Source organism: Oncorhynchus kisutch, linkage group LG23 (genome assembly GCF_002021735.2).
Source record: "Oncorhynchus kisutch isolate 150728-3 linkage group LG23, Okis_V2, whole genome shotgun sequence".
Taxonomy (NCBI): Eukaryota; Metazoa; Chordata; class Actinopteri; order Salmoniformes; family Salmonidae; genus Oncorhynchus; species Oncorhynchus kisutch.
In genome coordinates, this window is record NC_034196.2 from 25609745 (window position 1) to 25624308 (window position 14564).

General features: G+C 41.2%; 1 protein-coding gene across 4 annotated transcripts; it reads left to right on the plus strand.

Annotated features, from left to right (window-relative positions):
* Nucleotides 1-47: 47 nt before the first annotated feature.
* Nucleotides 48-14561, plus strand: trappc13 (trafficking protein particle complex subunit 13). 4 transcript variants are annotated; one of them, XM_031802497.1, is made up of 14 exons: nucleotides 104-171; nucleotides 725-802; nucleotides 1414-1482; nucleotides 5133-5232; nucleotides 5554-5638; nucleotides 5763-5890; nucleotides 6079-6151; nucleotides 6580-6624; nucleotides 7037-7054; nucleotides 8502-8635; nucleotides 9013-9211; nucleotides 9789-9889; nucleotides 13975-14122; nucleotides 14273-14561. In XM_031802497.1, the coding sequence occupies exons 3-14, from the start codon at nucleotides 1416-1418 to the stop codon at nucleotides 14378-14380; spliced, it is 1206 nt and encodes a 401-aa protein (XP_031658357.1). In that variant the 5' UTR covers nucleotides 104-171; nucleotides 725-802; nucleotides 1414-1415; the 3' UTR covers nucleotides 14381-14561. The 4 variants fall into 4 exon arrangements, with proteins under 4 accessions (XP_020313449.2, XP_020313450.2, XP_031658359.1 ...); XM_020457860.2 differs by lacking the exon at nucleotides 725-802 and having other exon boundaries at nucleotides 48-171; XM_031802499.1 differs by lacking the exon at nucleotides 7037-7054 and having other exon boundaries at nucleotides 93-171.
* Nucleotides 14562-14564: the final 3 nt, after the last annotated feature.

Sequence of the window (14564 nt, forward strand, 5' to 3'; positions counted from 1 at the left end):
ACAATTTGACGTGACACCTGTGTACTACAATACTACCACGAGGGATCTCCCAAAATTGTCCCTCTGCGTTTCCTATAGTCAGCTGATATTGCCAGGTGAAAGTTCAACCGAACTGTGAAGACAAAATGGAAGTAAATCAGGCAAAACAAGAGCATCTACTTGCTTTAAAAGGTATTTTACTGAGTTAAATAAATGGCTTAAGCAATATACTCACTAGGGTTGCGTTAAACATTTAGCTAATGTGGATATCTGAAAAGAGGTTGTTTACATCTGACACTGACAGCTGATAATGGCTACTGGCTTACAAGCTAGCTGCTAAGCTAACGTCAAATAAGCTTGCTAACTGAACGATGATGAACGAGCTAGCTCGCTGACTACCAAGTATCGAGTGGTGTTGACCATGTCTTTTTTCTGTTCATTTTCAATAGCTAACATTTTTAGCTAACTAGCCAACAATATTCTGTCAAATCATTTGCCATGTCATTCATTAAACATTTGGGTACCATATCCATAACTCTACTATACCCTTATACTATAACCTATGTATTATTTATTTAGTTAATGGTGGACAGTTGTCCTAACTGTATAGCTACATATTTAGCCAGCCTCTGCTATCTTGCTAACGTTAGCTAGGTAGCTCAAATGACCGAATTGTTGCTGATCTGATGAGTGTTTCTTACCTGTCCACTACTTGACTATTCACTCAAAAGTTTGTTTCTTTTAGACCTCAACGTAGCTACAGTGTGCTGAATACACAAGTCTCAGACATCTTGATAGACCCATTCAAATAGCTAGCTACCTGGTATGTGTTACGGTATTATGACTGGTTACTTTAATATTATCACAGATGGATATCTTTTGGTATTGTAATAAGCAGCAGCATACTAGAGGACTGGATGTAGCTAGAACTTTTCCTAAATTATTAATCAGAGAATACCTGACAAAGAAAGACTGCTGTGGCAAGGAGGAAATCTAACATTTATTTGGATAGTAACCTTCAGATGGTTTATAGATCCTCAACTAATCTATCAAATAACTGAAACTAACCACTGATTTGAATAATCTAATCTGGAAAACACTAACCCTAGACCCCTTATTTGAACCTAAACCTAATCTTAGTTATAGCCTAACATGCAGTCTATTTACATGCAACACTTGCATGCAAGTGTGTTACAGTTGTTAGTTTGTTGATAGTTTGACCATCCGAAGGCCATCTAGGCCTATAGGGGACTATCCAAATAAAGTATGGTCTGGAAACAACGCTAAAGGAGGCTGTTCTTATTTGGCAGGCATTAGGATATCTAGGCTGTTTGAGAGAGGTCTAGATTACCCATGGAATTTCCATCTAAAATTGCAAGCAAGTAAACTAGCCTAAGCCTAACTGACCAATCTTTGCTTCCTTGGCTTTCACAGTGATGCGGTTAACAAAACCCACTCTCTTCACTAACATGCCAGTAACATGTGAAGATAGAGACCTCCCAGGTAAGCCTTGATTTATGTTACCCCCAACATGTAGTAGAGTTGTAGAATCTTTATTAGGCCTATCCAATTTGCTTTGCTGCAGTGATTCTAAATACATTACATAGGCTATGCCTATAGATATAAATATAGAACATAGAATTAATAGGCTAGTTCCTATGATTCTGTGTGGCTCCTGTGTTGCTTAGTTGGTAGAGCATGGCATTTGCAATGCCAAGGATCGTGGGTTTGATTCCCTCTGGGGCCACCCATATATTTTTTTAATACATTCATGACTGGAAGTCGCTTTGAATAAAAGTGTCTGCTAAATGGCATATATTATATTTCAAGTCCACAGTAGGCTTACGGTGAAAGCATTGATAGAACTGACTACTTCCATGTAGTGCTGTAAATCCCTGGTCCATAACAACACATTCACATGTCATATTTCTCTTTGAAATCAGTATTCCTCAGAGAGAAAAACAGATGCACGATTCTACATTTCACTACCCATGGGAACAGTATTTATTACAACACTGCATGCAATCCTATATTAATTGGACTGATATGTATGAGAATATGTAAATCAGCTAAGCTTTCCTTTACTGGGGTTAAGCCTCCAATTAACATTCTAGGCATGACGACAGTGAAATGAATTGAGCCAATACAATAATGAACCAGGTGAAATTATGTGACGTCGGCGATCAGTAATAAAGCCAGGCAGCCACACCTGTCTGCCTACTTCACTGAATCACTAAGGGATCCCAGGAATGGCTATGTCTAACCAGCTCCCAAATTTAGTCGTGCAGTCCTAAAGAGAATTTACAGTGTTTATTTTTCCTTCTGCCGGAGACCTACCTACTGCAATGTGAGCGCTGTGCTGGTAACCCAACTCCACTGAACCCATAAATCACAGTGACACTTCTGGGTGGGGATGCTATTTATACAGGGGGGAGAATAAAGGCATATCTGGCCATAAATCAAAATGAACGACTAGAACACGATATAGGAGAAATAAAAATAATTTATGAATGTTTTTATGCCACCCAGCTCTCATATCTCCCACGCTGCTCCTCTAAAGGCTACCTTTCACTCAAATATTTAGAACGTTGTGTCGTAGCAGAATCAGAATTCTCTTGGTAACATTTCTAAATATATATTTTATTGCATGCTTATGTGAGATATTTGTTGTTGACATTGATCATCAATATTAAAGCTACAAAACTTACAGGGCCCATATGAGGAGACTGACTGACTATTAGACCTGGTAGTTACAGTTTCCATAGAGCCATAAAATAAATAATATCAGGAAAAAATGTATAGATATAGTCAAACATTTCAGGCATTGTGTTAAGTTCTTTATGTGCCTCAAAAACACTTCGCTAGATGGAGTGCCTTCAGAAAGTATTCTCCAAAATGTGTGTTACAGCCTTAATTGAACATTTATTAAATTGAGATTTTGTGTCACTGATCTACACACAGTACCGCATAATGTCAAAGTGGAATTATGTTTTTAGAAATGTTTACGAATTCATTAAAGATTAAAATAATAAATGTCTTGAGGCAATACGTATTCAACCCTTTTGTTATTGGAAGCCTAAATAAGTCACAATAAGTTGCATTGACATGGGGCCTCCCGGGTGGCGCAGTGGTTAAGGGCGCTGTGCCACCAGAGACTCTGTGTTCGCGCCCAGGCTCTGTCGTAACCGCCCGCGACCGGGAGGTCCGTGGGGCGCCGCACAATTGGGCTAGCGTCGTCCGGGTTAGGGAGGGTTTGCCCGGTAGGGATATCCTTGTCTCATCGCGCACCAGACTTGAAAATGGATGTTTAGCAATGATCAACAACCAACTTGATACGGTGCAGAGTATTCAGGCCCCTTGATTTTTTTCCCACATTTTGTTACGTTACAGCCTTATTCTACAATGGATTTAACATTTTTAAAACATTCTCATCAATCTACACACAATAGCCCATAATGACAATGCAAAAACAGGTTTTTAGACATTTCTGGTATTTCTGTAAAAAACAGAAATACCTTATTTAACATAAGTATTCAGACCCTTTGTTATGAGACTCCGGTGCATCTGGTTTCCATTGATCATCCTTAAGATGTTTCTACAACTTAAATTCAATTGATTGGGCATGATTTGGAAAGGTACACACCTGTCTATATAAGCTTCCAGAGTGGACAGTGCATGTCAGAGCAAAAACCAAGCCATGAGGTCGAAGGAATTGTCCGTAGAGCTCAGAGACAGGATTGTGTCGAGGCATAGATCTGGGGAAGGGTACCAAAAAATGTCTGCAGCATTGAAGGTCCCCAAGGACACAGTGGCCTCCGTCATTCTTCAATGGAAGAAGTTTGGAACCACCAAGACTCTTCCTAGACCTGGCCGCCCGGCCAAACTGAGCAATTGGGGGAAGGGCCTTGGTCAGGGAGGTGACCAAGAACCTGATGGTCACTCTGTCAGAGCTCCAGAGTTCCTCTGTGGAGATGGGAGAACCTCCCAGAAGGAAAACCATCACTGTAGCACTCCACCAATCAAGCCTTTATGGTAGAGTGGCCAGACGAAAGCCACTCCTCAATAGAAGGCACATGACAGCCCGCTTGAAGGTTGTAAAAGGAACCTGAGGTACTCTCAGACCATGAGAAACAAGAATCTCTGGTGTGATGAAACCTAGATTGAACTATTTGGCCTGAATGCCAAGCGTCACGTCTGGAGGAAACCTGGCACCATCCCTACGTTGATGCATGGTGTTGGCAGCATCATGGGTTGTTTTTCTGCGGCAGTGACTAGTCAGGATCAAGGGAAATATGAACGGAGCAAAGTACAGAGAGATCCTTGATGAAAACCTGCTCCAGAGCGCTCAGACTTGGAAAAGGTTCACCTTCCAACAGGACAACGACCCTAAGCACACAGCCAAGACAACACAGGAGTGGCTTCGGGACAATTCTCTGAATATCCTTGAGTGACCCAGCCAGAGCCTGAAAATAGCTGTGGAGCAACACTCCCCATCCAACCTGACAGAGCTTGAGAGGATCTGCAGAGAAGAATGGGAGAAACTCCCCAAATACAGATGTGCCGAGCTTGTAATGTCATACCCAAGAAGACTCGATCGCTGCCAAAGGTGCTTAAACAAAGTCTTGAGTAAAGTGTCTGAATACTTATTTAAATTTAATATTCAGTTTTTTCCCCAAAACAATCTAAAAAACTGTTTTTGCATTGTCATTATGAGGTATTCTGTGTAGATTGATGGGGGGGGGACAATTAATCCATTTTAGAATAAGGCTGTAGCATAACAACATTTGGAAAAGGTGAAGGGGTCTGAATACTATCCAAATGCACCGTATATTGTACAATCCAGGTGTGCAAAGCTCTTAGGGACTTACCCAGAAAGACTCACAGCTGTAATCGCTGCCAAAGTTGATTTTACCGTGTTGACTCAGGGGGTTGAATGCTTATCTAGTCAAGATATATTAGTTGTTGTTTTTTTCTCATTGACAACGTATTTATGAATATTGCTGAGCAAAAATGTAATCCCACTTTGTACCACAACAAAATGTGGAACAAGTCAATTGGTGTGAATACTTTCTGAAGGCATTGTATGAGAGTAATTTGTATGTGTGTGTGCATACCTGCGTGCACGTGTGTGTACATGTGCGTGCATTCTACAGGGGATTTGTTTGGTCGGCTAATGAAAGAGGACCCATCCACTATTAAAGGAGCAGAGGCGTTAATGCTGGGAGAGATGCTCACACTACCTCAGAACTTTGGGTAAATAACACTACAGCAACAACCGTTTCAACTCTTTGACATATAGAGCAGGATGAAACATGTAGAGGCACACACAACTAGCATTTAACAATCAGACTGGCAGTTTATATCTTTCATTCCCCCTGGCCGATCATTTCTGTCAGTATCTCTTGATCTGTTTCAGTATAGAATCATCACATTTCTTGCAAGACAACCTTTCACAGGAATACTTAGTCTTGATTTTGACCACTGAAAAGCATTGTCTCGTTTCAGTTCTTCAGTGGGCATGTGATTCCATTATCTTTGTGTGTGACATTTGCGTAACAATTGTCCTCTGCACAGAAATATTTTCCTTGGCGAGACCTTCTCAAGTTACATTAGTGTGCACAATGACAGCACCCAGGAGGTCAAGGACATACTAGTAAAGGTGCAGTACAGATATACATTAATCCAATGGAAACATGTTTAACCAATCTCTTTCTCATTGATGAATCCACTTGTCCTATTCACACAATTTTAAGTGAAATCCCCATTTTTGTCATGTCTTACAGGCAGACCTTCAGACCAGCTCTCAGAGGCTAAACCTATCAGCGTCCAACAACACAGTCACAGAGCTGAAGCCTGAGTCCTGCATCGATGATGTCATTCACCATGAAGTCAAAGAGATTGGAACTCACATGTATGCTTTCCTTTCTGACGTGGGCTAAATCGGAAATAACATACTTTTGACCATTGCTCTATGTAATACTGGGAAAGGGGTGTCATTTGAGACAACAATGGGGAAGATTTACAGCAACACATCTGCAAAGATGGTTAGGAGTTCATTTGAATGCTAATATTCAAGGAATTTTGGTTTCTCTATTCTAGCTTGGTTTGTGCAGTCAGTTATACCACACAGGCGGGAGAGAAGCTATACTTCAGGAAGTTCTTTAAATTTCAGGTGAGTTTCAAAGCGTCCTTTATATGACCTCCTCATGCTCCCTCACAGAATTATATTAGAAACCAGACCTCAACCCTGAGCAATGTCACAGGTCCATGACAGAGAAAAGGCAATTAGCAGTAGCACACAAGCTTTGGCTTTTGACTACCAAACTATCTCACTACCTACTTACTGTCCTCAGTCTCAGAAAGGATCTGCTCCAATTCACACAAAGAAACTAAATCCAACTTCTCTTACAGTAACAATATGTTTTGTATAAGCTATACTGACCGTTTTTAAATCAAATTTCTTGGCTCATGGATTTGAGCTTTTTCAGAGATAAATGGTGTTATTTTCTAATGTTGTAAAGGGGGATTTATTGTCGCTGTTGAATGGAGGAATCTTTTGAGAAATCGGCGTCATTTAGCTTGCAATCTATTCTCAATCAGGTTCTGAAGCCACTCGACGTCAAAACCAAGTTCTACAATGCAGAGGTATGTTTTTTTTCCTCTTTCTCTCAGCTGCATTTACCTCACTCTTTTATTACCTGTACCAAAACAATGACAAATACAGTCATCCTACCGACTTATTCAACTTTCCACCTTTGTCAACATGCTAGCTATCTTCACTCATACATAGTCAGATCTTTTTCCATACATTTCCACTATCAATTCAGCCTCTGGTTTTTAGATGACATCACAAACATAGTTTGCTGTATATCATGTTTCATTCCATGGTCAGGCATTTTCCATTGGTGACACATAGTCAAATTAGCTTTTTATTCTCTCATTTGCATATTGGTAGCATTTAATTTGTTAGCGTATGAAACAAGATGTATTGTCACTTTCATTTGGCATGTAACCTTCATTTGTTTATGGTCTCTTGTGTTTTTATTTTCTCCATTAGAGTGACCTCAGTTCCGTGGTAATCGTTTTTCTGTTTTCATTGCACTTAACTCTCGCTTTCTTAATCCTTTTTGTTGCAGCAACGTCTGTCTGTCTTTCTTTCTCTGGAGCCAATGAGCGTGAGCAATGGCAAAATCAGGGAAAAGCATGCAGGGGAAAAAATATGAAGAATAAAAACCCATATAGTAAGACTTTACTTCTCACAAAGGAAACAGATGTGTGATGCTGCTTTAGTAAAGGGTGATCAAATGCTTTTCCCACTGTTTTGCCGTTACTCAGTTTTTTTTCTCTTCGCTGCTTGAGCCCTCTCGCTAACTCATCTCTCACAGGACTTGTGCAATTGGGTAGTAGGTGGGTGTGATGCCAGAGAGATTCATGGGGAAATAGAATGGAAGCGCATTGATCAAACAATCCATCCTCATAGGGTGAAATCAACATCATGGGTCTAGGCTAGGGCGGGGTTCTAAATTGCACCCTATTGCCTATATATGTACTGCTTTTGACCAGGGCCCGTAAGGCTCAAAAGTAGTGAACTATATAATGAATAGTGTGCCATTTCAGACAGAGCCTAGGTCTGTATGATTGTATTGGGGTTTCCATTTCTACAGGTCTTTTGAATGATTGGATTCAAGTGTAGATTTGAATGATGGTTTTCAATCAAAATCCAGTACCAATCTCTGATGGGAAGGGATGTTCATTTTAATTATGATTTTAGTGTTGGTGATTATTAATCTGATTTTATGAATTTATATGTTCACTCTTTATCTAAAATAAACTCTTTCAAGAGTCTGAATAAATCAGATCAAGTAAAACATTATTCAAATAAGGCTCTGGAAAAAAGTTATTTGAGATGTGTCTGATCAGTTTTTTGTGTTGGGTTTGATGACAGGTCTGTTTCGGCATGGGAGATGTGGAGTGGTGCTCTGCTCTGTAACAATAACCCCAGTCTGTCCGTCTGTCTGGCAGAATGTTTCTGTCCGTGGTCCCTACTTAATCACTAGCCTTTGAATTTCAGGCATGAACTAATCTCTGAGCACTCCTCTGTTCAGTTGAGTACTAATCCACTCCTCAAAGGTAAACTGAGCAGACTTTGCTACTCCATTTTGACCCTGCTAGTTGATTTTGATAGGACTGACGAAGGTATGAAAACCATGTCTTACCGGGGTGCTAATGATGTCTGAATATTTCGGACATGTTCATACATGCCAAAATCTAGTGTAAGTTATACAGGTACTTCATGGTGATTTCTAGAATCTAACTGTATAAATCACATGCTTTCAGATAAATCTGACACACACTAGGCCTAAATGAAATCTACAGTTTCCCCTTGAGGGGCCAATACGTTGTAAAGTACATTGAAAGGATTTGAAGTCAAAGTGCTGCCCAGTTAAGTCCCTTTGAGGAGGTGTTCCTCTAGTTAGCGCTAGCGGCTAATGTTAGCGCTGACCCCTTACCCCCACCCCCAGACAGACGAGGTGTTTCTCGAGGCCCAGATCCAGAACATCACCACGTCGCCCATGTTCATGGAGAAAGTGTCCCTGGAGCCCTCCATGATGTACAATGTCACTGAGCTCAACACCGTGGAGACTGGTGACGAAGGGTAAGGGACACACACACACATTTTAGTGTTATGTTTGGATTGTACAGTAAAAAGGCAGTAATATAATATATATAATATATAATAATAATGTGAAGAGGAGAAAGCGAATTCGACAAGAATTTATCTGTATAGATTATGCTAGCATGATATATTGTGTTTTTCTAGTGTACATTTTTTGTGTTATTTTACAGCTTTTTTTGTTGAGACATTTTGACTGTGAAAGCTGTATGACTATTCTGATTGAAGTCTATGCTGCGTACAAGATACAGCATTCACTCGGCCAGGTCTTCTCACTGTAGGTCAAGGCGCCCCTACTATGTCAAAGGTAATAGGTTTTCAGTGTCAGCTCAGACTTCTCCACCCTGACTGTGTTCCAGAACTTCTACATTTGGGAAGATGTCTTACCTGCAGCCCATGGACACGCGCCAGTACCTCTACTGCCTGAAGCCCAAATCGGAGTTTGCAGAGAAGGCGGGCGTCATCAAGGGCGTGACGGTCATCGGTAAACTGGACATCGTGTGGAAGACCAACTTAGGAGAGAAAGGAAGGCTGCAGACAAGCCAGCTACAGAGAATGGTACCAGAGCATTCTCAGTTACATGATATGGTTCTTAGTTAAAGTATATGGTTGTTGCATAACAGGACATTCTCAGTCTCAATGCTGTGGTTGTCTTTGTTGAGTGGTGTTGATGGTCTTGTCAGTCATACCTGGGCTGTGGACAATTACATTGACAGCTCAAAATGAAGATTATATTCTCAATTGGATAATATAGTCATTCTACAGTTTCCAAATTTGTCAAAACTATGCAAAATGTGATGTCATGAAGCCTGTTGCCCAGAGTTTACCAACCAGACAACCACCCAAAAATACAAAACTGTGCAATCATGGTCCTAGACGATGCGCTTCTTGTGAGCCTAAAATAAAGAAAACCGGTCCAAAATGTATCTGCTATTGCCTGGATCAGACAGTGTAATAATTGCATTTGTGTTGACCCAGTATGAATTGGTTTTCCTCGTCTCCTTATTAAAAAATGTAAAAACTCCAGCATACCGGTAATCTGGATGCTTCCAACAATATAATGGATCTTATTTATCAATGTTTTGGTCTCAGTCGACCTTCAACAGGGTATTGCTTTTCCACTTGTCTCTGACAGGCTCCAGGTTATGGAGACGTCAGACTATCACTGGAGATGATCCCAGACACAGTCAACCTAGAGGAACCCTTCGACATCACCTGTAAAATCACCAACTGCAGGTATAATCATATGGCTGGATGGACCCACAGTACCTGTCAAAAGTTTGGACACACCTACTCATTCAAGGGTTTTTCTTTATTTTTACTATTTTCTACATTGAGAACAAAAGTGAAGACAAAACTATGAAATAACATATGGAATCATGTAGTAACCAAAAATGTGTTAAACAAATCAAAAGATATGTTATGTTTGAGATTGTTCAAAGTAGCCACCCTTTGCCTTGATGACGGCTTTGCACACTCTTGCCTTTCTCTCAACCAACTTCATGAGGTAGTCACCTGGAATGCATTTCACTTAACAGGTGTGCCTTGTTAAGTTAATTTGTGGAATTTCTTTCCTTCTTAATGTGTTTTAGCCAATCAGTTGTGTTTTGACAAGGTAGGGGTGGTATACAGAAGATAGCCCTATTTCGTAAAAGACCAAGTCCATATTATGGCAAGAACAGCTCAAATAAGCAAAGAGAAACAACAGTCCATCGTTACTTTAGGACATGAAGGTCAATCAATCTGGAAAATTTCAAGGACTTTAAAAGTTATTTCAAGTGCAGTTGCAAAAACCATCAAGCGCTATAATGAAACTGACTCTCATGAGGACCTCCACAGGAAAGGAAGACCCAGACTTACCTCTGCTGTAGAGGATAAGTTCATTAGAGTTACCAGCCTCAGAAATTGCTGCCCAAATAAATGCTTCAGAGTTCAAGTAACAGGCACATCTCAACATCAACTGTTCAGAGGACACTGCGTGAATCAGGCCTTCATGGTCGAATTACTGCAAAGAAACCACTACTAAAGGACCAGTAAGAAGAAGAGACTTGCTTGGGCAAAGAAACACGAGCAATGGACATTAGAGCGGTGGAAATCTGTCCTTTTGGACTGATGAGTCCAAATTTGAGCTTTTTGGTTCTAATTACCTTGTCTTTGTGAGACGCAGAGTAGGTGAACGGATGATCTCTGCATGTGTGGTTCCCACCGTGAAGCATGGGGGAGGAGGTGTGATGTGTGGGGGTGCTTTGCTGGTGACACTGTCAGTGATTTGTTTAGAATTCAAGGCACACTTAACCAGCACGGCTACCACAGCATTCTGCAATGATACATTAAACATCTGGTGTGCACTTAGTGGAACTGTCATTTGATTTTTAAAAGGACAATGACCCAACACACCTCCAGGCTGTGTAAGGGTTATTTGAACAAGAAGGAGAGTGATGGAGTGCTGCATCAGATGACCTGGTCTCCACAATCACCCGACCTCAACCCAATTGAGATGGTTTGGGATGAGTTGGACCGCAGAGTGAAGGAATAGCAGCCAACAAGTGCTCAACATATGTGGGAACTCCTTCTAGACTGTTGGAAAAACATTCCAGGTGAAGCTGGTTGAGAGAATGCCAAGAGTGTGCAAAGCTGTCATCAAGGCAAAGGGTGGCTACTTTGAACAATCTAAAATCTATTTTGATTTGTTTCACACTTTTTTGGTTACTACATGATTCCATATATGTTATTTCGTAGTTGTGATGTCTTCACTATTATTCTACAATGTAGAAAATAGTAACAATAAAGAAATAACCTTGAAAGAGTAGAGGTGTCCAAACTTTTGACTGGTAGTGTATGTATAATTCAATTAAATGTTTTATTTTACCAGGCACGTCAATTAATAACAAATTCTTATTTACATTGACAGTCTGGCAAGAGGCAAAAGGCCACATGGGGAAGGGGTGGGGATTAAAAGAAAGTGTTAAGAGAAGATTGACAACATGGACAGAACAGACTTGGCAAAGTACATATACATCAGCAGACAGACAGTGGAAACAAAGCACAACAAGACAAGAGACAAAATCACGCTACACGAAGGGAGACCTATGGCAACAAGACAATGTGGTACAAGCATTAATAAGGGCAGATAACAAAACATGGTACAAGCATTAATAAGGGCAGACAAAGGCATGAGGGACAAAGTAGGCAGAGACGAAGCACATCACGACAAGAAGGGATTTCACAAAACATGGCAGACCACAATTTTTTTTATTTTACTAGGCAAGTCAGTTAAGAACAAATTCTTATTTTCAATGACTGCCTAGGAACAGTGGGTTAACTGCCTGTTCAGGGGCAGAACGACAGATTTGTACCTTGTCAGCTCGGGGATTTGAACTTGCAACCTTTCGGTTACTAGTCCAACGCTCTAACCACTAGGCTACCCTGTCACCCCAATACAAGCAGCATAGCACAAATAATAGCTGTGCAAACATACAGTCGTGGCCCAAAGTTTTGAGAACGACACAAATATTAATTTACACAAAGTTTGCTGCTTCAGTGTCTTTAGATATTTTTGTCAGATGTTACTATGGAATACTGAAGTATAATTACAAGCATTTCATAAGTGTCAAAGGCTTTTATTGACAATTACATGAAGTTGATGCAAAGAGTCAATATTTGCAGTGTTGACCCTTCTTTTTCAAGACCTCTGCAATCCGCCCTGGCATGCTGGCAACTAACTTCTGGGCCACATCCTGACTGATGGCAGCCCATTCTTGCATAATCAATGCTTGGAGTTTGTCAGAGTTTGTGGGTTTTTGTCTGTCCACCCGCTTCTTGAAGATTGACCACAAGTTCTCAATGGGATTAAGGTCTGGGGAGTTTCCTGGCCATGGGCCCAAAATATCGATGTTCTGTTCCCCTAGGAACTTAGTTATCACTTTGCATTATGGAAAAGTTCGTCACCAAACTGTTCCTGGATGGTTGTAGAAGTTGCTCTTGGAGGATGTGTTGGTACCATTCTTTATTCATGGCTGTGTTCTTAGGCAAAATTGTGAGTGAGCCCACTCCCTCCCTTATCCCAGTCCTCAGCAGTCCAATCCCTGTACCTTTTGCAGAATATCAGTCTGTCCCTGATGTTTTTCCTGGAGAGAAGTGGCTTCTTTGCTGCCCTTCTTGCACCAGGTCATCCTCCTTCGCCTCACTGTGCGTGCAGATGAACTCCACCTGCCTGCTGCCATTCCTGAGCATGCTCTGTACTGGTGGTACCCCGATCTCGCAGCTGAATCAACTTTAGGAGATGGTTCTGGCGCTTGCTGGACTTTCTTGGGTGCCCTGAAGCCTTTTTCCCAACATTTGAACTGCTCTCCTTGAAGTTCTTGATGATCCGATAAATGGTTGATTTAGGTGCAATCTTACTGGCAGCAATATCCTTGCCTGTAAAGCCCTTTTTGTGCAAAGCAATGATGACGGCACGTGTTTCCTTGCAGGTAACCATAGTTGACAGAGGAAGAACACTGATTCCAAGCACCACCCTCCTTTTGAAGCTCTAGTCTGTTATTCGAACTCAAACAGCATGACAGAGTGATCTCCAGCCTTGTCCTCTTCAACACTCACACCTGTGTTAACGAGAGAATCACGGACATGATGTCATCTGGTCCTTTTGTGGCAGGGCTGAAATGCAGTGGAAATGTTCTTGGGGGATTCAGTTCATTTGCATGGCAAAGAGGGACTTTGCAATTAATTGCAATTCATCTGATCACTCTTCATAACATTCTGGAGTATATGCAAATTGCCATCATACAAACTGAGGCAGCAGACTTTGTGAATTAATATTTGTGTCATTCTCAAAACCTTTGGCCTCGACTGTACAGTAAACAGACACCACAATCAGCAGCCTACATTATTTGTTTGTGTAACAGCTACAGCTGTCAGTGAAAATGTCCATGACTGAGTCCTTCAAAGCTGAGACAGAGACATAACTTTCCAGCTTAAATGTTTTGTATAAATTGTTCCAGTCGCTAGCTGCAGCTAACTGAAAAGAGGAGTGACCCAAGGATGTGTTTGCTTTGGGGACTGTGAATAGCAGATCAGGGGCTGTAATTAGAAGATGAGGGTTGCGATGGGTTTCTCAGCACACCATCTTAAGTCGTGCAGTAGAGTTTAGTCGGCTAGGGGGAGTAAGGCCTAAGAGGGTTTTGTAGATGAGCATCAACCAGTGGATTTTGTGTCTTGTGTAAAGAGATGGCCAGTTTACAGAGGAATACAAAGTACTGTGATGTGTTCTTTAAGGAGCATTGGTGGCTAATCTAACGGCCGAGTTGTGTGTGTTGTTGCAGTGAGAGGACCATGGACCTGGTGCTGGAGATGTGTAACACCCGCTCCATCCACTGGTGTGGTGTATCAGGGAGACAGCTGGGCAAAGTCAGCCCCAGTGCCTCGCTCTCTCTGCCCCTCAAACTCCTCTCGTCTGTCCAGGGCCTGCAAGTAGGTGCCCACTTAGAATACATTGTAACACTAAGCATAGCTAAGGCTTATTACAGTATGTTATGCTATGTTAGTATGTTATTACTGTTAACATTTGCAGTCGACAATCGGTTGATGATTGTAGCTAATCACCATTTGCTTGTGTTTCAGAGTATATCTGGCCTGAGACTGACCGACACATTTCTGAAGAGGACTTATGAATACGATGACATTGCACAGGTGTGTGTGGTCTGTCCATACATGAGCCGTGAGAGCTAAGACTCTTCTAGAACTGAGCACTATACATCTCAATGGACCAACTACCAAATTTGCACCTATATCATCAGTACACACCCCGAGCTGATCATGTTTTAACAGATGTTTTTAATGTTTTCTTTGCAAAAAAATTATGATTTTAAATGAATGTGCATGTAAATGTGAATAAAAAATGTTAACTTAATCC